Source organism: Polyodon spathula, chromosome 3 (assembly GCF_017654505.1).
Source record: "Polyodon spathula isolate WHYD16114869_AA chromosome 3, ASM1765450v1, whole genome shotgun sequence".
NCBI lineage: Eukaryota > Metazoa > Chordata > Actinopteri > Acipenseriformes > Polyodontidae > Polyodon > Polyodon spathula.
The window spans coordinates 19,601,460-19,629,165 of NC_054536.1; the positions used below are offsets into that span (position 1 = coordinate 19,601,460).

Genomic DNA, 27,706 nt, shown 5'->3' on the forward strand with positions numbered 1-27,706 from the left:
GTACAATTTTGTTTTTTAAACTTTGCTTGAAGTAACCATTTTCCTTTCAAATACTTCACAGTGGTGGAGATAAAATGATAGATTTTACAAACTGCAAAGTCACTTTCTCTTGTAAACTCTTATGAAGAAAAGAACATAAATAATGGCAAACATTTTATATATAAGAAAGTATTATATATAAGAAAGTAATTCCAAAGATTGGAATTATTGTGGCATTTACTCATTTACTGATTTCCAGGTGCCTGTTTACCCTGCGCTGTGGAATTCCTAGGGGAACTGTAGTTGTTGCAATGCATCTCATACTATCACAACCACTGTGCTTCATGCAAAACTGTCTGCAGAATAAAAAAATATTTACACGGAATATATCGCATATCCTCGCCTCGCATATCCTCGCCTATTCCTTTGTAATATCTTGAAAGTGATCAGCGTTACTACTGAAGGTCCCTTATAAAAGTTTATTTATTTATTTATTAAAAAGTATTTTTGCAGTTTTCCCATGCTTTTCCCATATTTATATAATGTATTTGCCACAGTTTACCCTGGTTTGCCATGTTTATTAATATGCTTTACAATACCCTATTCTCCCTATTCTTTACAATGCTTACCCTATGCTTAACCATGCTTTCACTATGCTTTATTACACTTTCCTATTCCTTCACTATTGTAAACTTGTAATAGGGGTATGCTGTCAGTAGAGCCTGGCTCTTTAGTTTAACCAGTATGTGCGACATTGCTGATCATAGCTAGCTTTAGATGTATTGACATCACACTTTCTTCTGGGCACAGTTGCTCCTGAAAAATAATAATAATAATAATAATAATAATAATAATAATAATAATAATAATAATAAACTTTATTTTGTAAAGTGCCCTTAAAAGCTGTCATCTCAGAGCGCTTCACAATTAATAGCACTGCAATAAATAATCAGATTATGCATAAAAAAAACACAAAGAGATAAAACAATCATAAAAACGCCTTTATAAAAAAGTAAGTCTTTAAATTAACTTTAAAAACACTCAAAGAAACTGAGTCCCTGATCTCTAGGGGAATTGAATTCCATAATTTGGGGGCATAGCAACAGAAGCCCTGTTGCCCATAGAGCGCAGGCGAGCAGGAGGGACACACAGCAGTCTGAGATCAGCAGAGCGGACGTTGCGAGTGGGAGTGTAAAAAGATGAAAGATCTGACAGATAAGTCTGCGCTAGCCCATGAAGAGCCTTATAGGTCAGCAATAATTTTAGTGAGGATGCTATTAGACACCCCAGCGAGCAGGGCGTTTCATTAATCGATCCTGGAGAAAACAAAAGCATGAACCAGTTTTACAGCTGCAGGTAGAGAAAGCATGGGATGCAGTCTGGCAATATTTCTAAGGTGAAAAAAAGAAACTTTGACAATATTCAGCACATGCGATTCAAAAGTTAACTCAGGATCGAAAATCACACCCAGATTTTTCATCTTGGATCTGAACTCAAGCATGGTTTTACAGATTTAAAGTACTGGTTTTACTCGGCTGGTGGGGAGTACCTAACAGCATTACCTCTATCTTGTCACAGTTAAGTTGTAATCCAATTTGTTTTATATCAGAGATACAGACAGTTAAGGCAGAGACAGCAACACTGACATCAGGTTTACAATTAATATAGATTGGAGTATCGTCTGCGTAAAAGGTTTTCTTCAGCACCTGTTTCATCAAACCGTATTATTTTTTTTCTTTACATGACTGGATTGCCAGTTATGGCACCTCATTGGATGGCTGTGTCTGTCTGGTGTTGTGCCCTGCCCTGCGTAAAGAGTAACATGATGAGCAGCGAGAGTCGTCACAAGCAGCTCCTTCGCTTAGCACTGCAGGTTTATAAAACAGTATTAGAATTCCAATTCCGTTTTTGTCTACATCCCTGTCCCCAGGGTTATCCCCTACACAGTGACAGGGATGTAGACAAACCACAAAAGCAAGGGTGTGATAAATGCTTGAAAACAAGTTGCAGAAAGGTTTTTAAAGATGCATGTCTGAATTTTACCAATATTATACTCACCTAATTACATAATGACATAATTACATACAGAGAAAGAGCAGCCAGTTTTCATTACTCTGACCGTATGCTGGTATATACTGTATTCATATTTTTCTGCAGTCCTCTAATAACACTGATTTGCTATTACCAGGACAACCAGTTTTCTATTCTTCATCTCAGAAAACAGAAGGTCTTTTTATTTGAAAAAAAAAAAAAAACATTTATAAAGCAGACCATCTTAGAGCTGTACTGCGGTGTCCTATTTGTAAAAAAAATATATATATATATTGTAATGAAATCTCCTTGTTAAATTAATTGATGAAATGTAATCCATGTCACTTGTGATAGACAGAGAAGCCGCTAGCACAGACTGAACCTGATGCAAAGTCAATGACAGGAAGCCTCTCCCGATATGGTGAAGAAGCAGCTCCTGAATCCGGGTCCCATCGAGTTTACCCAATTCTCATTTAAAGTCTTTATTTACTGCTACTCTCCTGTGATAAGAGAATTGTGACTTTGCCAAGGCATATTCCAATGTATTATTGTGACAGAAATACAATGATTCTTGGTTGTAAATCTCCCTCCCGAACTTTGAGTGTGCTAAGCAGAGAGAACAGAGTTCTCTGGACGGGCTGGCCTGACAGTTCTTTCCCAGGGTTCAAGGGAAGTTGGCCAGCTAGAAAGGGGAAGGGACTCTACTGCAATAACACATTGACCCGGAAGGGAAACGACGTGGCAGCCGCAGATTGGAGAGGCGGTTGCACTCGTTTACCAAGGGGTCATGTGTGACAGCATAAAAGGGGACGGAGAATAGCAATCTGTTCCTTCGCTTTCGTTTGTGTTTTGAACCAAGAAGGACTGTGAGAAACCCGTGGAAAAAGAACAGTGTTGTGTTTTGTTTGTTTGTCTGTGTGTGTGTAACTTGCCTTGTTTGAAAAATTACTAGATGGCTAACACAATTCTGAAGCTGTCGCCAAGTGCCAGCACTAAGCCTCTACTGTCACAAAATAAACTGTATCACCTACCACAAGCACTACGGCACACATCCAGGACTGGTGACCATGTTGGTATTATTGTGGGGAAGATATTTATTGTTTTTGGGCTGCTATCCTGTTATTGTTTACCTTGTGCAGTACACATTGTTGTGTATTGCCGGGGGATTATTGTTTTGGTCGCCAGACCTGGTTATAAAATAAAGGAAACCCTTTCCAAACATGATTACAAACATCTCTGTCTGTTTCATTACTGCACTGCATCACCCCTGCACCTGCATCCACTTAGCCACTTTGCCACAATTATATAAAGCGATTTGGTGCATTCAATGATGGGCAGAATCCCTTCTCATTAACCTTTAACCCACAATTCTGCAAGACCATCCGAACTGATATTCATGGATTCAACTGTGCCTCCCTGTACAACCTTAGTGCCTACCATGCCACTGCCCAGCCTTGAACAACAAAGAGGTTATTTTACCTACTTCTTTTTTTTACCACTGCACCTCTGCTCTCTCGTGAAACCCACTGACTCTCACTACACTCACAAAGGAAACTCAATTACACGGAAGAGGAAGCAACAAACAGCTGGAGTCATATTTCACTGTCATACATTTCTTGTGTAAACAATTCATTAGATTTGCTCAAAATTACTGAATTATTGGATTAAATCAAATAACAATGAGAGAGAGAGAGGAGAGAAACAGGATATTTTATGTGGTTCCTGAAACACTCCATCAGCCCAGTCTTACGTTAATTGGTTTGTATATATCTATTTAAGAAACACCTGTATGGAAACACAAGCCTGTCTTGGCTGATTATTTCATGGGTAGATAATAATCATAATACTCTGGCCCCACTTCCAGCATGGGCAGTACTGAGGGAAGTGGACCAATAACACCCTGCTAATTGTGACCCAGTATCTTTGTTCCCCTTGTCGATAATTTCAATACCTCTGGAAGTGGCAAAGTAATGCGAGATGTATATTAAGAAACATCAAGTTTCTGAGGGGGACACAGTAACGCAGCACCTGATGGATCAACAACTATGGACAAAAGTTATGCATCACCTGTAGAGTTAACTCATCTTGTTTCATAAAGTTGAATGAAACCTGCTGAATAACGTTACGCTAACATATTGAAATACATACCGCTCTGTAGTTTTCCATATGGAAAAATGTGACATTTCAAAATCTAACATGAATTGCTGTGCTACTACTAGACTTTTGCAATATCATTTTGTAGTTTCTTTGATTACATGATATTAAATAAAAGATCTAAATAACGTTCATACAGTTTTTTTTTTAATGATGGCACAAGCCTAATATTCTAGGTGATGAAAACCTTGTGTAAACCTGAAAGCAGCTTTCTATTGAGCTATCACGATTGCACAGAGAGTATCTCCCCAGTGAAGTGAGGAGGAGGATACAGTGACATTCAGCAGACAGTACTCAAGCCATCTCCCAAGAGCAGGGCTAACCTACACAGACCCCTTGTACCCTACATGCCTTGATATCCCAGAAAAAGCCCAGAAGAACAAACCACACCTCGCAGTACACAGCTGGGGTAATGAGTGTGGCAATCAAATCATAGAGCTAAAGCAAATTAATCTGTATGGTTCTACCCTACAATACATCCAGACTTTGAGGGTCTTTATCTTAATGGTTTTTTCCCCTCTATAATCTTATTGTGCGTCATTATTACCAGTGCCAGCCTGAAGTGCTGCTGTCTGCCTCCCAACACAATGGGACACTGGATAAAGTACAAAATACTGAAAGGCATACATATAGTTCATATACACAAATATACTTCTTATTTATACATGAATAAAATACATACATACTTATGTACGTACATACAAACAAATACACATATATAAAATTGCCTGTATGTTTAATTGAAGAAGTGTCACCTAAATTATTTTTGTTGTTTTCATTGAAAGCTCACCAAATTTCTGCATTGCATTTACAGTACAAGGAAGTGCTTAGATGTATTTTATGTGTCAACATACTACTCCAACAGTAGGTATACCGTATTACTACAGATTTAAAAACCCTCATATTTTGCTACAGAACCATAAAATGTACATCACATACCAACAAATGACAGTGTCAGGGTAGTAACAGTAAGTCCACTAAGGCAATGTTGTTTAAAATCAACACTGATGCTATTGGAGAGATTAGTAGGACGGCCAGCCTAATGAACAGAGACACAGACTACCAGGAGTCATATGGAATCAGACAGTTAAATGAGATCCTGCTTCTATCTGTCTCTCTGTGATCAGAAGCTATCTGGTATCAGAAGGATTTGAGCTGCAGGGAATGGGAGAGGCTGGTTATGTATCTCTCACACCACACTGCAAATAGGTTATTGACAGTTATACCAGGAAACAACAAATCACATTTATAAAACAATTTCACATCACAGACTGTGTCATGGAGGGCACTGGACGCCCTATAGAAACAACCAAGAAGCTACAAAAACAAAACAAAAAATCAAAAATAAGAGAGAAACACCTGTGAGTAAAATTGTAAAGAGCGTCTTTGAAGTGGTCTATATGTCTACATCTCAACCCCAACAGGACCACATAAGCACCTGTGGTACAGCTCTCACTGTTAATGAACCACACACTGAAAGGAGCCAAATACATTTTACATTATTAATCTACACAGTACACATTTTACATTATTAATCTACACAGTACACATTGCTGGATCTGCAGCATCGTGCCTCCAATTGTGTAGTTCCCAATTTCAGTGAAAAGATAGCATTGAACAAACAGATTTTCATCACAGGGCAAGGGTGGGCATTGCTCCTGTCAAAAAAAAAGTAACAACAGACACTGTGACCCAGTGTGGTCATGCTTTATTAATTGATTAACCTATTTGCATAAACCACAGACTAAAGAGTCCAGTTTCCTGGAAATTGAATGGCCCAAATGCATTACGTGCACTGCTAGTGAAACTGCTTTTCCAATTATAATGCACCAGGCAGTGATATTGATATTTACACATAGAGATGATACACAGTCTCTCCTGTTTATATGGCAGCTTCCCAAATTATTCCCAGAGTATGTGCTCCTGCATCATGGCTGCAGAACTCCTTCTGGCAGGGAATGCCTTTATATAGGGAGACTGAGGGCACAGACAGCCTCACAGAGTATCATCTGCCTGCTCGGCTTCTCTGAGAGGGGACAGGAAAAGAAACCTGCCATTGCATTTTCTGCTGGGTAGTGGAGGGAATGAAGCTTCAGCTGTTTCAAACCTACAAAAACGTTTTGTATCACTAGAATTTTAGGATTGAGACACAATTAAAAAAAGAAAGCCAAATTATTAGTCCAGTATTTCATGTTAGATCTTGAAATGTCACATTTTTCTATTTTTGGCAGTTTTTCATTAAGTATATGGAAAACTACGAAACGGTATGTAATTCAATATGTAACATAACATTATTCAGCAGGTTTCATTCAATTTTATCAAGCAAAATTTGTTAATTTTATAGGGTGATGCGAAATTTTTGGCCATAACTGTACATGAACCAAATAAGGCAAACGTGAAGCAAAGGAATCCTTTGACAGCTCGGACACTGACATTATCGAAATGTAATGATTTTACCAAGTGTCCCATTTCTAGCACAGTGTTCACAATGCGCTTTCAGGCAAGTTGAAAAGATTCGTTTTTGCAATATTTTGATGCACAAGATTCTAAAGTAAGCACAAAATAATGTTCCCACACAATCAATATTAATAAGGTGACCAGACGTCCCATTTAGGATAGGACAGTTCCACTTCTGGAACAATGGTCCCAGTATCCTCAGAACCTAGGTTGAGATGCTAATTTTTTTCCCCAGGGCATCGTCACACCGTTAACAAAATATTGTATTTTCATGCAGGCTGCTGTGTTACCCTACCTAACTTACTGCAGTACCTTATTGACACCTGCTGTAACTTAAGGGAAGGTTGAACAACCAGTAGCATTCAAAAGTGGCTGTACAGCTCTGTGCAAATCTGGATAGTTACTGAAAAGTAAACATTCATATTTGCAACCAATCACAGAGAATTGTGGACGGGTTTATCCACTGACTGTTGCTAAAATGAACTGGTGGCTATCCTCGCCTGAATCCTCACTCTCGCTGCCTGAAGAGGTTAGACTACTGTAGTTTAACAATGACGGCTCATACAGGTACCATTGTGCTGTGTTGGAATTATTCTCTTCATTCATATTGTATGTCTGTGTGCAAACGACTTTATTTCGTGCGTAGCTAAAGGCGACAATAGCGGAAATCAATGCTGTCATGTCACATCACATTGCTTACAACGCAGTGCACTGAAGCTTGTCGTGGTTTGAACACTTTGTGCATCAAAACTGACCACCACAACAAAAGGAGGAGCTGTAAAATATGACAAAAGTATTTGGAAATGCATTTTCTATTGAAATAAGTCAATCTACACTTTCAGTTCACTTCAGGTACCCTCTAAGAAACGTATGTTACTGAATACTACAAAATAATTCATGAACTAGTTATTTCCAAATTTGTGAAATTCATGTTGTAAAAATATTTTAAAAGTTTAATGTTTTATTTCTAAGTGTTTTATGTTGTTTTTAGCAATAATGAAATACAATAGTTTTTGATCTCCAGGTGCCCCCTTATTTCTATATGTGTACTAAATATATGATAGAAAAAGTATATTTTATCCTGCAAAGTATAAGAAAAAATGGAAAAGACAATGGAATACTCCCATTTAAGATTAATGCTATCTGGTGCATACATGTGATAGCTATATAAGGTATTTTACTTTACCACAGCTATTATTTTAATAGAAAAACAACACATTGATAAAAACATGTGTTTTTCCTTCAGCAAAAGAGGCAAATGTCAGGGCTCTGGGGGGGGGGAATTACTGGGGGGGGGGGGGGGGGGGGGGGTCGGGGCCTTTAAAAAAAACATGTTAATTGTATGATGACATTTCTTGCCTTGTCTTGTCTTGTGCCAATCAGTGACAATCAGAAAGCGTCTCCTGACAATCTGAAAACTTCTCTGCGCATTTTACACAGGCTAATGCTTATATTAAGGAAGATTAAATAGTACTGCATACTTTAGGCAGTAAACATGTGACAACATTTCATTTGATCAGAAAAAGAACATGATTTAATCTTATTAAAGCTTGATCCATGTCTCAGCCTATACTGTTGACTCAAAAAAATAAACTCCAGCCACGACCTTTGCAAAAATTAGCCTTTGTATCTATTAATCATGGCACACTAATGATCTAATAATCCAAGCAGAAATTGAAATAGAAAAAAATGTGCAGAACAAATACCACGTCATATTAAATGGTAAGAAAGATAATATTTTGAAAAAAATGGATTCTGTGAAGTAACCAAATATTGAGATATGTGTTTTCTTACAGGAAGGGTCTTGCTTGCAGATTGGACACTGCAGGATAGCGTAGATATTGAGATGGAGCCAGTTGGACATTGAAAATCAAAAGATAGAAGATGCAGGTTCTTAGGCAGAAAAAGGACTAGATTTGCAGCAGCAATCAGCAGTAAAATAGAATCTCAGAATTTGATATTATTGAATTGCTACTGTGTAATGTAATAACTATACTTGTGTAGAAATTAAATTACAAAGACAATATGACAAATTGACCTTTCTCGCAAGTATTTCTGGGGAAAATCGGTAGTATTTGCTGTCCAGCGCAAGTGATAACTCGGAAAAAAATGGAAATGCCACCATTTTCACCAACTCGAATTGCCCATCATTGTGTTGGGAGAATTCAGGCCAATTTGAGCGCACTTGAGTTGACTCAAGTTGACTGTCCATGGAAACAAAGTACAAAAAAGCATTGCCTGTCTGTCTAGTTAGTGGAGGGGTAAATGGAACCTGCTTTAGAGAAGGCACCACCTTTAAGTGAAGGTTGTATTGATTGTACTTGAACTCCAAATAAATAGAATAACCTAACATGATATTGTTCACTTTCGAAAGTTGTATAATCTTATATGAATTGTTTGATGTGTTAACGGAAGAAGAAAAAAAAAAACACATATAGTTAAGGTATTGGGACGCTTGAAGCATGACTGCTTTAACGGTTTGAGTGGTTACACAAGTTCAGGATGCCTTACCATTTAGTGAACCAACATTTCAGAAGATGCAATGCCTCATGAAATGCTTGCGAATCAACTAGTTCAGAGATCTATCAGCCTTCAGGCAATTCAGATGGTTCTGTGTTTAATTGCCACTTTGAGTGATTCCAATATATTTAAAGCTCATTGCTTTCTCTGTACATTAATAGTACAGAGAAAGCTTCACTTTTCCCATCCCTTCTGCTGGGGATCTCTTGATTCTCCAGCTTGGTAAACTCCCTGAGCTGATTAAACATTGTCCAATTAGTTAATTAAACTAATCCAACTGGAAAGCAGGTGTATAAAAGGCTGCAAGCAGCCTTTGTTACAGGGAGGGCTGGAGGCTGGAGCGTGCATAGGAGATGCAGGCATTTGCTGATCAAAGAAACCAAACAATGGATTTGCCTAAAACCCAGAAGCGGTAGATGCTTCTTTCCTTGCTAGGGCTCAGGCCATGTTGCTTTATTGTGTGAATAAAAGTGTGCTTTGGCGCTTCTACCGCATTTCTTGTTGTCCGTGCTCACTGCCTGCCTGACTTCTTGGGTGCCATTTCACAGGCTTGTTATTACATCAGTGTTGGCACTAAAACTTTCTTTCTGGTAAATTAAGCCATGTCCCTATTAGAACATATTAGCAGCTACTACAGTTGGACAGTCGGTCTCACACTCAGATGTCAATGACCAAACATTCAAAAAGTTGAAACCACAACACATTCTATTAAAAAAAAAAAAAAAAAAAAATATCAGCTTTTCATTGGTTTTCTACTTGAATTTACTGACCAACAGTATAGTACATTTATTTGGTAGTAAGTGTTCAGTGGCTACCTCTAATCATGTTGAGAGATCATTTCCCCTGCACCTTTTTTATGACTCAAGCTTGACAAAACTTAGTGTGAGAAATACACTCAACATGACTAGAGATTGCCACCGAATACTATAAACATACAGCACAGTGAAAGCATGGTAAAGCACATGGAAGCACAGTGAATCACTGAAAATGACGACAAAGCATTAGAAAACACAGTTAACCATGATGATGACTGCATTGCATGAGCGTGTAAAAGCGCAGTCGACTGGGAAACACAATGCACATTTACTGCAGGGGCTCGCTCTCTGGTATCTATTCTCAGACTGGAGTTTTGCCAGTAGAGCTGTAGCATTAATGCCTCAAAATCAGCTCTTAAGAATAACTAATATAATGAGCCAGTTAGAGGTACAAAGTAAAAGTCACCTTTAGAAACTCATGTGAATGGAGATGGGAGAAAGCGGGCTCCAGGGGAGGGATGGCGCTGCTAATATCCGATGATGAAGCACCTTCATTGAGTTCACCGTTCTCTCTCATTTAGTTCTCAGATGAGGCTGTTCACTCAACATGCCTTGGAGATACTGCAGATTGATATCCTCCTGCTTGCTCTCTGCACTGTCTCGTTCAGCTGAGGAGGGGTGGGGTCAGCTGATTCACTGCGTGTGCCACTGTCACACATACAGAGCTTTGTGTCAATTGGTGTGTGCCCGATTGTGTGTTAGTGTGTGCGAGTGCAGGAGTGCAATTGTGTTATAGTGTGCGAGGGTTTAAGTGAGCATGAGTGAGTTACGTGTCATGGTTTGTGTGCGTGTGCACGTGTGGGAGAGTGTCTGAGAATACGCATGTTTGTGAGTGTATAAATGTGTTTATTGTAATTGCGGAGTCCCGTGGATGGTTAAGTATATTAATATTACCAGAATCTCCGCTGTGTTCTTGTTCCAGTGCTGTAGCATATTCCCTCAAGCAGTTTCAGGTGTAGTCTAGATATCACTTTAATAGTAATTTAACACTATTAACCTCCTAACCACAGTGAGAATAAGTCTTTCTTGGGGGTTATTGTAAAATAATACATTTTATTAAAAAAATAACTTAGTTTGGTACAAGACCAGATAATGTGCATAAGATTAATCTGCGATTAATTGATTGATGATCTCCAGCAAACTGGAGAATTGTTGAGATTCTAAGGTGAATGGATATAAGTTCTGTGTGGTATATTTGAGCAAGATGTACAGATACATTTGGAGAGACAAGTCTGCGTGTGTGTGAGTGTGTTAGAATATGGATGTCAGGAGAGTCAGCTGTGAGTATACTGCACCAGGGGGAGAGAAACGGTTCTGTCTCAAAAATGAATAACAACCTCCTGCCCTTCCATTCCATTCCTTATCAGTGCTGAGCGCTCAGAAACAGCTTGATCCGAGCTTTAAATCACTGGACTGTCACCCCAGACAGGGACCTTGCTAAGATACATGCACCCTGGCCACTGCAGAAACACCATACTGTACTTCACAGAGAGCTCAGCTCAGTCACTTCTCTCTCTGAATCTGCAGGGTTCCTGTGTCTACATTCACATTACAAGCCATCTTACAAACATCCCTCTCTGCTGCATGGAAAAGCATATTTATATAAAAGGCCATCTCACCTCAGGGGCTGATCCTGAACCACCTGTCCACCAGGATAATGAAGCAGGCCTGGTTTGGGACAGCAGCATTACAATACGAATTGCCACATATTTCATTACAGTCTGGAGCTTATCCGCTGTAGGTTTTATTACCATCTGAAATGCCTTTACTTAGTCAAAATGTAACAGGGTCAAGAATGCTCTGTTATCTTTCACGTGTCTATTGGTGACTTGTCTGTTTTACTACTATAATTTGACACACTGATTTGATTAGTGCACATCTTACATATGATTGGCTGACACTCTGTAATTGATTTGTACCACTTCCTAGAAGCTTCTTAGTTCAGTTCCCTTGATATGCCGTATTGAGTACCAACTAATGAATTATTGATAGTTTTACGCACCCGAATATAAATAGCCACATCTCTTACAAACAGCGTGGCCATCCTGGGGGTTTGTGTCTCTCTGTCCTTTGTCTTGGGGTTTTGTTTGTGCAGCAGAGGGAACACAGTGTTGGTGTTTGGAATGGAGAGTACCAGAAGAAAGTGAAACAAGCCTGTAAATTGACCTTCCTGACTTGTATGCCGGTTTGAATAATAAACATGCGCAAATTAGCTGACCAGAATTTATGTCACTGAAATTAAAGTTACTGTGATACTGATTTTAGTCTCTCTGAAGTTCCCTCCCCTGCACAGACATTGCGTGTGTGTGTGCGCGCATGTGTGTGTTTGCTCTTAAAACTGGTCAGTGTTTGTTTTATTATTATTCTCTTTTGTGTTTTGATTATGAGAAGAAACCCTCTACTGTTACTTTGTTATGTGAAGTACTGCAGTTGGCACTTTGTAGATTAAAATAATTATTTCGACTAATGTTAATCATGACTACCTGTCAATGGCAAATCTGTACTGACTATTTGCACCATTGAATTGAACAGTTGTGGTCTTAAGTTAGGATCTTGAACAATGTGCTGCTGCTACTTTTAAACTTGCTGCTCAATAAATACATTTCCATTGATTTCATAAGAACATAAGAAAGTTTACAAACGAGAGGAGGCCATTCGGCCCAACTTGCTCATTTGGTTGTTATTAACTTATTGATCCCACAATCTCATCAAGCAGCTTCTTGAAGGATCCCAGGGTGTCAGCTTCAACAACATTACTGGGGAGTTGGTTGAGTTGGCTCTCTGTGTAAAAAAGTGTCTCCTATTTTCTGTTCTGAATGCTCCTTTATCTAATTTACACTTGTGACCCCTGGTCCTTGTTTCTTTTTTGAGGTTGAAAAAGTCCCTTGGGTCGACATTGTCAATTTTGAATGCTTGAATCAGATTGTCTTTGTTCAAGACTGAATAGATTCAATTATTTTAGTCTGTCTGCATATGACATGCCTTTTAAACCCGGAATAATTCTGGTCACTCTTCTTTGAACTCTTTCTAGAGAAGCAATATCCTTTTTGTAGCGAGGTGACCAGAACTGAACACAACATTCAAGATGAGGTCTTACTAACGCATTGTAAAGTTTAACATTAATTCCCCCGATTTAAATTCAATGCTTTTCACTATATATCCAAGCATTTTGTTGGCCTGAGTCAACAAACTCCTAGAACTTTTTCATAGATTCCTTCTTCATTTTAGTATCACCTGTGGTATTTATAATGCACATTTTTATTGCCTGTGTGCAGTACCTTAGACTTTTCTATATAAAATGCAATTTTCCATGTGTCTGCCCAGTTCTGAATACTGTCTAGATCATTTTGAATGACCTTGCTGCTGCAACAGTGTTTGCCACCTCCTATTTTTGTGTAATGTGCAAATTTAACAAGTTTGCTTACTATATCAGAATCTAAGTCATTAATATAGATTAGGAAGAGCAGAGGACTTAATACTGATCCCTGTGGTACTCCACTGGTTACCTTGCTCCATTTTGAGGTTTCTCCTCTAAATCAGTACTTTCTGTTTTGTACATGTTAACTACTCTCTAATCCATGTACATGCATTTCCTTTGATCCCTACTGCGTTCAGTTTGAGAATGAATCTTTTATGCGGGACTTTGTCAAAAGCTTTCTGGAAATCTAAATAATTATCCATTGTTGATGTTGCATCCTCACAAAAATCAAGCAGGTTAGTTAGACATGATCTCCCATTCCTAAAACCATGCTGACTGTCTCCCAGGATACCGTTACCATAAAGGTAATTTTCCATTTTGGATCTTATTATAATTTCCATAAGTTTAGATCAGGCTTATTGGCCTATTACCTGTTTCGGTTTTGTCTCCTTTTTTGTGGATCAGTATTACATTTGCAATTCTCCAGCCTGTCATTGTACAACTCCTGTCTCACTGTTCTCTGTACTTTAGATCTGCTATCCAAATAAAAAGAAACTAAAAACTGATTATATAATATATACTTCTGTGCCTTATTGCACTGAACTGGCTTAGTCTGGCTACATATTAAAAATAACTCCTTAAATCGTTTAACTGATTTTTGTAAGCCACCTGTCTGAGAGGGTGTTACATTGAGATGTTATTTACTATAAGGAAACAATGCCTCTTTTTTCCAGATTTTCAAGAATCTTGAAATTAGATAGTACTCGTTTTTATCAGCACAACTATATTATCACTGGTCCCGTCTTTTCTTCTGTCACAGATAGGTTTTCTTGTATTTTATACATCAGTTTGGCATATATAGATATTTGAAATGTAATGCTATAGATAAGCAAGTTACTGCAAACCCTTTTCTGGATGGTAAGTCAGTTTCCAATACTCTACTTACAACTAGAAATGTACTTAATGACTCTGTATATCATAGAGTATTGAAAAAAACAAAAACAACAAAACGAGCTACAACAGAAAAAAGGGGATCTGTAATGTGATCTCCTTTACTTGTTGGGATCACTTTTGTCATGAAAGGAACCATATGAAACCAAATTGTATTGTATTGAAATACAAACAGATTTTAAAACCTTTGAGCGCTTGATGTAAAAAAAAAAAAGAGTAGAAAGCTACTGCCACCTTCAGGGAAAACTTTGAATTGTATTGCTGTTCTCCTGCAGCTCGGAATTTCATCAGGATTCTGGAGTGGTGCTGGAAACTCCATAGCCTTGACGATGGGGGCCAGCAATTTAGAGGAAAATGACCCTGAAAAGTATATTTAGATATAGCATCAGTGGAAGTCGATGCTCCTTAGACGGGGCAAGGGAGGCACTGTGGAGACAACCTGCTATGAGCAATAGGCTAAAGGTACTGATAGGTAAGATTAGTTAAGTGAAAAACATTACTTTAACTGATTGCCTAAATTGGCCAGTACCTGTAGCCAGAAATCTCATCCAGCCGAGTGACATAAGTGCTGGGCAGGGAATTGCATGTGGAGAGGTCACAGCGAGAAGAGAACGGGAGCAGCGATAACTTTGCTGGTGTTGCAGGCTAATTCTCACTCCAGGTGAGTTCTGTCCTAGGCTAAACCTCACCCTGTCAGGCTAATTCTGAACCCCCAGGGCTATGAAAGTTTTCTGAGATTTTAGCAAATCAGAGAGACGAGAGGATATTTGTCCTTAGCGTGATTTAACCTTTTTGTTATGTTAAATTAAGATTTATTATTTGCATTGCTTTAATTTACTAAGTATCCTTAATATGGTTTTATTCACAAAGTGAGATTCATGTTTGTATGTATGTGTGTGAGTTTGGTTTTATTGCTAGTTCTGTTTAAATGGTGTTATAGTTTAATGAGTAACACATTTTCTATACACACACACACACACACACACACACACACATACACACACATATATATATATATATATATATATATATATATATATAATATTATATCTAGTGTCTCAGGATATAAGAGTATATTATAGTGGCAGACCAAGAGTCCTGCCTCTAAATAATGTGGTGTCATGTGTTTTGGTGGTGGTTGGCAGTGACGGGATTAATTCCTGTCCCTGCCAAAAACATGTGAATGAGGGTTTTGTGGCTCGTTTGCACAGCCACAATATAATTGGTTATTGTTTTATTAATTTAATGAGCGACACCTGCTAGTAATAATGGTCTGTGTCTGCATTAGGTCTAAGGCATGTAGGAAGCCTGTGGGGGACAGGACTGACAATCTGAAAGGTATTATAATACTTGAATAAGTATGTGTTTGGGTACGGGTAAACAGCTTAGCTGCCCGGTGATAGTTAAAACTTGAAACTGGAAGGAGTTAGGTTTTGGGTTTGTTTATTTTTCTTTTGTTTAAATTAATAACCATACAGGCACTGCCCTGTTTAAACCCTACCTGGGCTTGTGGAGTGCTGTTTCTTTTACAAAAAGACAAGTCGGTGCCGCGTGTGACAAACAGGGGGTGTCAAATAAAAACAAACTAAATAAATAAATAAATAATAAGCCCTCTGCCTTTTTTTATGTTTGCATTTTTTTGGCCACCAGCTGCCACTGATCAGTGGTGATTTCATCCAAGATAAAGGGAGAACAAAACATCTGCAATTGGTTTGAATTCTGGTTCCCCTGAGGTTATTAATGCCTAATTGCCCTGCATTGCCACTAGGAGTGCAAAGACCTTTAAATACCTTCAGGGCCTTTGGAGGTGTATTACTCAAAACATTGTTGATGTACAACAAACGGTTTGCTGTGTAAAGCATTTATCTTGGATTCCTTACCTAAAGTAATATTAGCGTAATTGGCATCAGTGAAACAAGCCATTTGTCCTACACATTCCCCATGGGCAAATCATAGGACAATGTACCTTGCATAGTAAATACATAACATGGGCAGTTTGCCCACAGTAGAAATCAGGGCCAGTAATGTAAAAAGAGAAATGCTTAATTGCTCTGTGAATTTTTGTAGAACAGAGGTTTTGTAGAAGTAAGATCCAAAATGCCTGTTTCCAGTCTTGCCTGTTTCTTTCTGTGTAAAGGACATTGGACATGGATAGCATAAGACAGGTATAGAGGCTCTTGACTACAGAGTTTGCTCTTGCCTCTCAATTCAGTGTAATGGGCTGAGATGCCAAGCCATTACAAAACGCAGCATAACAAAAAAATAAATGAGTAACTGAAACTAATATAGAACAAGGAGGCAGAATGAGGCAATTAAAGACTTGACTCCCCCTTTGAGGCACTGTCCCAGAGCAGTGCGGTTCTGTGTTATTCTCAAAACAGACTTTGAAGGTTTTCTTCTGTAAACATTGTAATGATTTATACTGAATGGCCAGTGACTTAGTAACCACAGCATATTTACACAAATGTTACTAATAGATCTTTGTTCGGCTGAGCATCAGTTTAGGCTTCCTGTTCTATGTATTTCTGTTTACTCTTGTTGTTGTCCAGTCGCCCTGGAAACCAGATTATTTCTTTGTAATAATTAACCCTTGCTGTGCCAGCAAAGCCAAAAGATTGGTTTTGGATGATATGATTTTATTTGCAAGGTAATTGTGAAATGCTAAACATTTTGCCCAGGTCATAAGCTGTAACCAATTTAGGGAGCCACTGTACCACCAAAACGTGGATTTCTAGTGGCCTCACTGTGCTTGTTATGGTAGAAAACACACAGTGGCCATATAAAAATAAGCTTCTATGTTAAAATATCTGTGACCCAGCAAAATGTACTGCTTTGCAAATAGGATGTCTGTGTTCCTGTTTGTACCATGGTAAAAACAGCACCTTTACATTGTTCCATTAAGATCTATGATCAAGCCTTTAACAAACACACAACACCAAACTGATAAGAGAAAACATTCCGGTGCGGTGATAACATCCAGCTGGAAATCTGCAGCAACTGGATATTTTGTGTATTGTTTCAGAAACGGTACCTGTCGAATTCTGATCGCTTACACAGAAATAAGGTTTCTAATGTGCGTTTAAGTTTACTGTTCTAGGTATTTTCATAAAGTGATTAAAGCTAACAGAGTAATGATCCCTCCATGCAGATCCATTTACCGTATAGGTGAAAAATGTGAAGTTTTGAAAGTAACATGTTTAGCAAACAAGTCTCTGTTTGCAAGTCTTGCTTTCAGGTTGTCTTTCACGTTCTTTGCCATTTCACCTGGAGAAGCTGCTTCCCATATTGAGGTGAAATGACCCATCATGTCTTGCATGAAAATGCATGTCTGCTGTAACATGTGTTTCTTTCAAAACTGCACATTTCAGACCTATACTGTTAACTGATTTTCTTTGTAGGCACATTTTTTAAGAACACTTGAATGGCAATATCTCGCTTCAGTTGCAGTAAAAAGATAAGGCTCCTTTATGATAATAAAGATGATGTACTTTAGACCCCAAATAAATACTGCAACCTCATCACCGTATACTGTGGTAAAATTGCCCAGTTACCATAACGCTTGTTTTTTCCACAATTCGTACAGTTGCCCTGCTTGCAATGGTTTTTTTTAACCATGCTTTCGCTAAGCTTTCCTACACCTTCATAAAGGGCATGCCACCATTATGAACTATTGACAGAGGAGATTAAAAGTTGCTGTTTTCATCACAAGATGGTCCTTCCTCATGGTCTTACAACCCCCTGTATGCATGAAACTTACCTCGGAACCTTCTCCAAAGCTCTTGTAATTCTTATAATGGAAGCACTGTTGTTTGTGTTCTACTGTTCCGTTGATAATATTTGATATAACAGATTGTATGCCTATGCTACTTAATACAATACCGAACTTTGTTTCCACATCGCTGCTAAATCTATTCTCAATGAATACACAGTAATTCAGTGTAGCAACCCAGAGTGAAAAACAAAAAAACAATAAAACCCTGAGGACAAAAACAAAGCATTCACCCCCTATAGACAGACTGGCTTGTGACAAAGTAATTGATAAGCTGAGGCCACCAACAGACTGAGCAAGGCAAACTAATGGCTGTATTGTAGTCTAATGTAGACACTAGCAATATAAACATACTGTTTAGTACGTGCTTAGAGATTCTACCCATTTACACTAACCACTTTTATAGCTGCTTTGATGAGGCTTCAGGGTAGTTGTTTTATACCCGTCATAAATCTTTTTTTATTACAATTTGAAAAGCTAATAAAACCTTTGGCAGCAATTTGATTTGCAGGACTTTATTGTAAAAAAAAAAAACAATAACTTTGTTGTAAAAAATAAAATAAAAAAAAAACCCACCAGTGAGCCATTTTCATCCAATCCTCCCTAAACCTGATCAGCACAGCAGAAAGAATCCATTCAGCCAGCCTCGAGCTTTATGATATACTTCCTGTGTATCCACAGATCCACTGAAGCACAACTCCTGTGTATCCACAGATCCACTGAAGCACAACTCCTGTGTATCCACAGATCCGCTGAAGCACAACTCCTGTGTATCCACAGATCCGCTGAAGCACAACTCCTGTGTATCCACAGATCCGCTGAAGCACAACTCCTGTGTACCCACAGATCCGCTGAAGCACAACTCCTGTGTATCCACAGATCCACTGAAGCACAACTCCTGTGTATCCACAGATCCGCTGAAGCACAACTCCTGTGTATCCACAGATCCGCTGAAGCACAACTCCTAGAAGCTACACAACTACTCAATATGAAACCTGCAGTAACTAGGTGCAAAACATTTCTCCTATTGGTTTCACTTTTTTATGAACAAGGGGGAACGAACTTTTATAACAGTAGTAACCTAATCATGTCTGAAAGTTTTCAGGCATCGACAACATTGATTTGGCACAACATAGTTATCGCTGAAGGTCTACTGCTGCTGCAACAGAGGGACCAATTATTTCAGGACAGAACCCCAGGTTGTCACTGCAGTCTACGTTAGGTGATAAACGCACTGTCAGTCTCAACCAGCTTCCTGTGTTATATTATACCTCATACCAACAAAAAACAGTCCCAGCAGTAAGCAATGTAACAGAGCTGCCACTGTACCTGTGTGACCTTCTCAGTGACGTTGTGTGTGCGGTCCTTCAGCTTGCACGGTGCAATGTTTTTGAGTTTGTTCTTTTTTGGTGTTTTTTTTTTTTTCGTTTTTTTTTTTTTTTTTTTTTTTGTTTTTTTTTTTTTTTTTTCTTTTTTTCTTTTGTTTTTTTTCTTTTATCTCCGTGTCCGTGGACGTGGAGGCTATGAAGGGGTCCCCCTTGAAATCCACGAAGTTCAGGGTGATCTGGGGTATCTTGCCGATGGTGTGGTAACGCATCAGGTCAGAGTCCGAGGTGGAGTTCAGAAGGGTGGTTTTGATGTGATTCATTCCACCTGGGGAGAAGTAAGGAACTGATGTCTTAAATCCCTCACACCTGACCACATAAGAACAGAAGAACTTTATGAATGAGAGGAGGCCATTCAGACCATCAGTGCTCATCTGGTTCCTAATAGCAGATTGATCTCAAGACTTTGTCAAGTCTTAAAGGATCTCAGTGATTCAGCACCAATAACATGGCTAGGCAACCCATTCCATACCATCACCACTCTCTATGTAAAGAAGTCTCTGATACCATCTCTGTCCAAAGTTTATCTTCACTAAATTTCCTCTTGTCCTAGTTTCTAGGCTTCGCTTAAAGTATTGCTTTGAGTTAACTTTGTCAACACCTTTTAAGAGCCCCCACCCTTAAGTCCCACCATCTCCAGACTCCTTGTTATCCCCCGCCCCCCTCCCTCCATACCTGTGCTGGCATGACGATTGCAGAATTTCTTGTCAAAGTCGGTCTTCAGCGTCTCAATGTCGTCGACGGAGGAGGCTCGGCGCATGCTGTAGAAGCTCTCACGGGAGCGGCTGCATGTCAGGCTGCAGTTGGAGAAGGACATGTCGGGGTTGAGGCGGTCTGGCTGGGGGTAGGAGAGGTTCAGGGACTCCAGCACCCCGTCACTGTGCGCTCGCTGGTCTTCCGGCAGCTGCAGCTCAGATCTCACCAGGCAGTTCCTCTCCGGAGTGGACAGCAGCTCCTCCAGGGCCAGAGACTCACTGCTGGGCTTGGACAAGTCCACCACCACCGCGTCTGGGTCCTCCTGCGGCAGGGACTGCTTACTGGCTGTCAGGGAGCGCCGCATCGGAAAACGCAGCCTGAAGCCTCGCGCCCTGCCTGGACACAGGAGACAGGGGAAGGTATGCTCAGCCACATCTCACTAGCTTTGTCATGCCGTTAAAGGAACAAGAGACAGAGGTAGACACAAAAAAATGCCTGGTAAAAAAACATCAATATAGCAATGTTGGTGTTAAGAGATTGTGTATATAGACCAGTATACTGTATCTGGTGCCTTTTGTACTGTACTCTGTCCACTGGAGAAACTACAATAATAATGTTACCTGCTGGGAACCAGTTAGAGGGGACCTTGTGGTTGACATCCCTCTCAGGAGAGTCCAGCAGCTCGTTCTCTGTCATGGTTTCAAAGTTCAGGATGAACATTACAACTGTGCCATCTTCGTTCTTCACCGGGGCCACGTCTACCTGACACAGGAACCACACACCTGAGGGGCGAGAACGACAACAACGCCATCAGAGAACAAAACAACAGCAAGGGCACCATGTTACAGCATGTCAGACAGCAGCAGGAACCGAGGATCACAAGAGTCTCCGGCCACCTTCCTCTGCACTGCTGCATAATCATGGCAAACTGTAGCCTGCTGCTCAGACTGCTGTGTCTTGTATCCAGTGACATCCAAGATCAATAGGTACCGACAATGGTGGCACAACTGCTGTGAGCTCTTTCATGCTTCACGTTTTTCTTTTACTAGATGAAAGGCGGTAGTTTAAATGCATAATGTTGTATATGCTCATTATGGTCCTTTGTGTAAAAAAAACCAAAAAAACAAAAAAAACTTTATAACAAAATTAAATAACAAAACTCAGCAGTTTAGAAAATCAAGTCTGTGTCTGTACAAATGCATTGTACAACTGGATGCAAATGGGATAGTTTGTGTTCATCGCTGCAGACTTTTCTACAGTTAAAAAAACAAAAAAAGGATCAGAAAGCCCTGCTGTCACTTTTCTTTCAGTTAAAGAGCATGGAGTCTAAAAGCCAGACTGTACCTACTATACCGGCACTGCACATCCTCTCATATTGTTGTATCAGTCAGATCAGATCAGTCCTCTTGTTCATGGGAAAGAGCAGATGGGACAGTTGAGAATGGAACATAAGAAAATTAGCGTTCCAAATAGTTCCAAATGACCAGATCACACTGCATGTAACCCATGACAACGAATCTGTCCTCAACGTTCTACTTTGTGTGCTGATGTTCATTTAAAAGCAATACAGAACTGCTTCTTAGCACACGAGTATGTTGTCATTCGGTCACAGCACACATAGCAATGCTTCACCAGCACTTCTATTTATAACACTTCTGGTTTCCCTGCAGAACACATTTAATGACTTCAAATGAGAACGTTTTCTTTCAGGGGAAATTTAGCAATATCATTTATATTAAAAAAATTAACTAGAAAGAAGCGAAGACAGATTGAGAGTGTACAGTAGAGCATGACAAGGGATTGCAAATTACATCACACTGCAGAGACCAAATTCCAACATATTTGTGTTGCCATGAAGACAGATTTGTCTTGTGTTGCTATTGTAACGGGCAGTGTTGTGCGACACACTGCCATTAGTTTCCGTCCAGTCTCCTGTCAGTGAGATGAGGTGAGGTGAGGTTAGAAGCTCTAAAACCACAGATGCAAAGGAGCCTGGTTCTTTTGCATTGTGGTTTCGATGCTCACTTTCGGTGCACAGGGGTCGCCGGGTTCGTGCCTAGCCTCCACCCTGTTACACTATGGCAGCGCAAGTCATATTGTTTTAGCGCCACAAGCCTGTTTACTGTGTCTTAATCATATTATCAATGTATTAACACCAGCTACTGTTTGGTCCCAAAGTGTTTGTTTCTATGCAAGCTATTAAATACCATTAACTGTGATTTCTTCAGTATTCGTCAACAGTCATCCTTTTTCCCCACCAATTTTTTATACACATTGCAGGCCTGCTGTCAGCAGAACTGATGCCTTGCATAGGGTGGCAAGTCTTCCCAGTTTAGCCAACACAGTCCCAGTTTTCCTTCAGATATCCCAGTATCCCAACATTTTTCTCAAAAACTTAAATTAGTCCCAGTTTTCAGCCACTTCCTGTAGCGGAACACACTCGAAACACCTTTTGTCAAAATACTGTAAACAACCGCTTCCTATACTCACTTACTAACCAAGAACATTATATTAATAAAGTGATTAACACAAACATACGTGCTTATTCCTCGGTGCACAGAGTGTTTTGATTTAGTTTCTATTCAATATGGATCTGTAATTAGCCCTGCCCAATATAAATCCGATTAACTTTGGCTCTTACCATCAGAGTGAAGTTGTCAGCACACAGGTTCTAGAGGCAAATCATGCCACGATTAAAAGACATTCCGGTAAAAAGAAGTTGTTGATGCCTATCAGTCTAGAAAGGGTTACAAAGCCAATTATAAGGCTCTGGGGCTCCAACAAACCACAGTCAGAGCCATATTGTCTAAATGGAGAAAGGTTGGGACAGTTAGTGAATCTTCCCAGGAGTGGCCGTCCTGCCAAAATCTCTCCAAGAGCAAGGCGTAAAATTGTCCAAGAAGTCACAAAGAACCCTAGAACAACATCCAGGGATCTGCAGGCCTCTCTCACCTCGGCTAAGGTCAGTGTTCATGACTCCACCATCAGAAAGACACTGGGCAAAAATGGGATTCATGGCAGAGTAGCAAGGCAGAAACCACTGCTTACTAAGAAGAACATGAATGCTCGTCTCAAGTTTGCCAAAAAGCACCTGGATGATCCTGCAGAGTTCTTGAACAATGTTCTTTGGACAGATGGTTCAAAAGTGGAACTTTTTGGCCAACATGGGCCCTATTATGTCTGGCAAAAACCAAACACTGCATTCCACAATAAGAACCTCATACCAATAGTCAAGCATAGTGGTGGTAGTGTCATGATTTGGGATGCTTTGTTGCATCAGGACCTGGATGACTTGCCATCATTGAAGGAAACATGAATTCTGCTCTGTATCAGAGAAATTTACAGGAGAATGTCAGCCCATCCATCCGTGAGCTGAAGCTGAAGCGCAGCTGGGTCATGTAGCAAGACAATGATCAGAAACAAGCAAGTCTACATCAGAATGGTTGAAGAACAAGAAATTAAAAGTTTTGGAAGGGCCTAGTCAAAGTCCAGACCTAAACCCCATTGAGATGTTGTGGCTGGACCTGAAACCTGCAGTTTATCCTTGAAAACCCACAAATGTCACTGAGTTGCAGCAGTTCTGCATGAAGGAGTGGGCCAGAATTCCTCCACAGCGCTGTGAGTGACTGATCAATAACTACAGGAAGTGTTTGGTCGCAGTTGTTGCTGCTAAAGGTGGTGTAACCAGTTATTGAGTCTAAGGGGGCGATTACTTTTTCACACGGGGGGACCAGGTGTTGCATAACTTTCTTTAATAAATAAATGAAATAAGTATCAACATGTTGTGTTATCTGTTCACTCAGGGTCCCTTTTATCTAATATAAGGTTTTGGCTGAAGAACTGATAACATTTAGTGTCAAATATGAAAAAATACAGAAAATCAGACAGCGGCAAATACTTTTTCACAGCACTATGTGTAATATGGTAATTTTGTAGCTGTTCAGTTCTGGTTGGATTTAGCCCAAGAAAAATGACAAAGCTTAAATGTATTTTTAACCACGATCTACAGAAGTAATTTTATGTATTATTATTATTATTATTATTATTATTATTATTATTATTATTTATATATTTGTATCAATAAAAATGTAGCAATAATTAAATAACACAATATGAAAAGTTATTAGCCACTGTGGCAGGGTGGTGGGTAATTCAGGAGACAGAAAGGTGTATTTGGAAACACCGCACAGGTGTCCGGTTTTCTTTTCTTTTTACAATTACTTATTTTAGCCCACAGAGGGCGCTGCTGTCTGTGGCCTGAATACTGCCAACAGTAAACAGGACCATGCATTTATGTTTACCAATTCAGGTACAGGGTCCAGTGCACATGCAAGTGCTCAAAATAATAATGAAAACAAAAGGTGAAAGAAAAAGGATAAAATAAAACAGTAATAAAAAACTACAAAATAAAGGTGCTGCACTTGGCACTCACTCAGCGTTACCTCGACGCTACCCGCACGGCCCGGGTCTCTGTCCTACACTCCCCCCTCAGCCTGCTTCCTATACATATACATGGGGTCTGCCCAAGGTTTCCCCGCTAATATATTCTTTTATTTTCTTTCGGGTTTGTTTATTTTTCCGACTGTTCTCAGTCTTATGGGCCGACCTAAGGGAACCGCAGAGCGTTATCTTATAGGTGCAGCAATCCCCCATAGCCCACCCTTCAGCCACTCAGAGAGAGGGAAAGCCCACACACCCACTTTTCCACCTCTCCATGTCAATGCCGCGACTGACCGGCGGATCTTACGAGGCTGCTGCCCCCTACCTGCAGGACCATGCATACACCAGACAGTCAGCACAGACCTCCCCTGTTACAGCCACTAATCAGCCACAAAACACACACCCAGGAGTGTACTGAAATTACAGCTGCTTAAAAAAAAACGAAAGATAATACTAAGTGAATGGCTATTTAAATAACCATTAAATTGCCTATGTTTAAATAGTTTAATAAGTCTTATCATTTTTGGTCACCCTAGCCTTGCACCATTTTCTTTCCCAGGTGTATAAATCAATCAATTGCAGGAAACTAAATGCCACTTCACTAGATGGAAAGATCGGTTGAAGCGGATTTGTCTGAATGAGAGCATCTCAATCCCTGAAAAATGAGTGCCCAGCACCATCTGCCTTCTGAACTCTCACTGCCATTCAGATCACAGATTCTACTCCCACAGCATGCCATATCCCATACATCTATACAGCGCCCTCTACGGTATTCTACTGCACTAAGATCTTATACCCCATGCATTTATGTAAAGCTCAATCTCAGATTCCACTGTCACAGCATGCAATACAACATACTGTACATTTATATAGCATCTTATCTGAGAAACCAATTGGGAATCACAAAATACAGTGGGGTATCACTCATGCTTACCGTTTCACTGGTATTCTGTAATCCAGAGAATATAAATAAAGCTTATTAAATGAATCTAAAAAGTATGTATTTGTATTAGAAATAATTTGTTTATAAACAAAGTTTATCGTTAATACAGAAAGGAAGACAAATGTTTGCTTGGTTACAGTTCCCGGGTACAGTGAAACGACAGTGGGACCTGTTTAACATCTCTTGCGAGTTTAAAATGAAATCTCAACACAAGAAAGTTCTTATCTTAGACTATGACAGTATTGATACAAACGCCAAGCATGTAAAACATGGTAAAGCTTTGAAGAATGCTAAAGCATGGAACAGTATGACGCATATAGATTGCATCTCGCTGCATGGGAATGTTTCTCTTGGGGTTCTCCTCTGCAGGCATCCCTGGCTTTGTCAGAGAATTGCCTGCAAACACAGACAGCAGCTTCTTGCAGCTTTGTTCCTGTCTCAGCTGACACCACATAAACACATCCATTTCATCCCACAAGCACAACCCATTGAAATAAACTGGCATCTCAGCCCACTGAATCGAAAGGAAAGGCAAGGGCTGGAAACGAACCACTAACCTCACGGTTCAAGACGAACGCCTTACCATTCAACTAAGAGCAAACTCTATAGTCAAGAGGGAAGTATGTGTCTTTACATTGATGTCAGTATAAATAACTCATCAGCCACTAGGAAGAGCTCCATTACACCCTATTTTGCTGAAAAACAGCTCGCACAGCTCCTGGCCAACACTGCATTCATAAGAATAGAAGAACTTAAGATAATTCACAAATGAGAGGAGTTCATTCAGCCCAATCCTTGTGTCTTAAAGAATCCAAATGATTCGGCATCAAGAACATAGCTAGGTAAGCCATTCCATGCTCTCACCACATTCTGTTTAAAAAACACTCCACTTAGTTTCCATCTGCGTTAACTTTGTCATCTCCTTTTAAGATTTTAAATACTTCAACCAAGTCCCCCTTAGCTCCCCCCCCATTATTTAAGCCAAATAGATTCAGCGTGTTACTTTGCAACAGACAATGCTCAACCTTTTCAATATAAAAGTTTACTATAGTAAAAGCATAGCATAGTGTAATAAAACATAGGTAAGCTTTGTAAAGAATAGAGAGGTATGGTAAAGCATATTAATAAACACGGCAAACCAGAGTAACCTACAGTAAATGCATAGTATAACCATGGGAAAACCAAGGTAAAACTGGTAAGGGTCATTCCATCAACCCCTCCCTCACCCCTCACCACCTCACATGTTCATGCACTCCCTCACCCTCTCAACCCCTCACCTGCCACTGCTTTAGTGCGTGACTCTCCAGTTCACTCCTGATTGGGCTGAAAATGAGACAGGGAAGGTTCTGTACATAAACTTTAAAATGCGATCCGTCCTGGCTGCACTATTTCCCACCGAGGAAGCTAAATGCTTTTTTTTTTGTTTGTTTTACTGGAGAAGGCAGAAGAGGGATTATAGTGCTGAGCCCCTGAGTAATTACAAATAGAGTAGAAAGCCAGATAAAGCAGAGCCCGTTTTTTTCTCTCTCTCTCCCACTCATGCAGCAGGGGTGCCACCCAATTAAACAGAAAGTATACCTTGTTGTGGTTAAAACTCTCACGGCTTTCAGTGACCAATAAGCTTGAAATGAAAGTGTGACAGAGTCCCCACTGATCCGTGCTGGGCAGCCCCTCCCTGTATCACTGAATCAGATCGGGACTGAACGAGGCCCTTCCTGTGAGTCGAAAGAATTGTGCAAATTCTTTTGGCACATCTGTTTTTTCTGTAATAAATAACATATTAACTTATGGCTAAATAATATTTATGGGCATAGAAATTGAGACGATGAAATGCTACAGTGTTGAGGCTTAAAATTAAAAAAAACATCCTACAGTAAACCGTAACAGATGGCACTGAAGTATCAATCTGGTGTTACGTATACTAATGGCAATACCATACTTTGCATAATCTGAAATGCTTAGGTCACTCCAGAAAGGTTTCAATGGACAGACTTGCATGATATAACCTCCTGGAAAAACTGGACAACGCAAGCCATGTGAAGACCATAGATCGCTGTGAAGATTAACTGCTGTCAATTACATCACTGTTTCATAAAGCCCTGTACCACTTCAAATGCATACAGAACGATGTGGATTTTAACAATGTCA

General features: G+C 39.7%; 1 protein-coding gene across 1 annotated transcript in view; it reads right to left on the reverse strand.

Moving 5' to 3' along the window:
• Positions 1-27,706, reverse strand: part of kcnh2b (potassium voltage-gated channel, subfamily H (eag-related), member 2b) — a 132,669-nt gene that overhangs the window by 54,096 nt on the left and 50,867 nt on the right. The window contains exons 3-6 of the mRNA XM_041244620.1: positions 20,796-20,957; positions 20,155-20,571; positions 19,591-19,747; positions 19,424-19,481 (exon numbers count right to left, since the gene is read on the reverse strand). Coding sequence (XP_041100554.1) covers positions 19,424-19,481; positions 19,591-19,747; positions 20,155-20,571; positions 20,796-20,957 — 794 coding nt within the window. The remainder of the gene's footprint in view (positions 1-19,423; positions 19,482-19,590; positions 19,748-20,154; positions 20,572-20,795; positions 20,958-27,706) is intronic.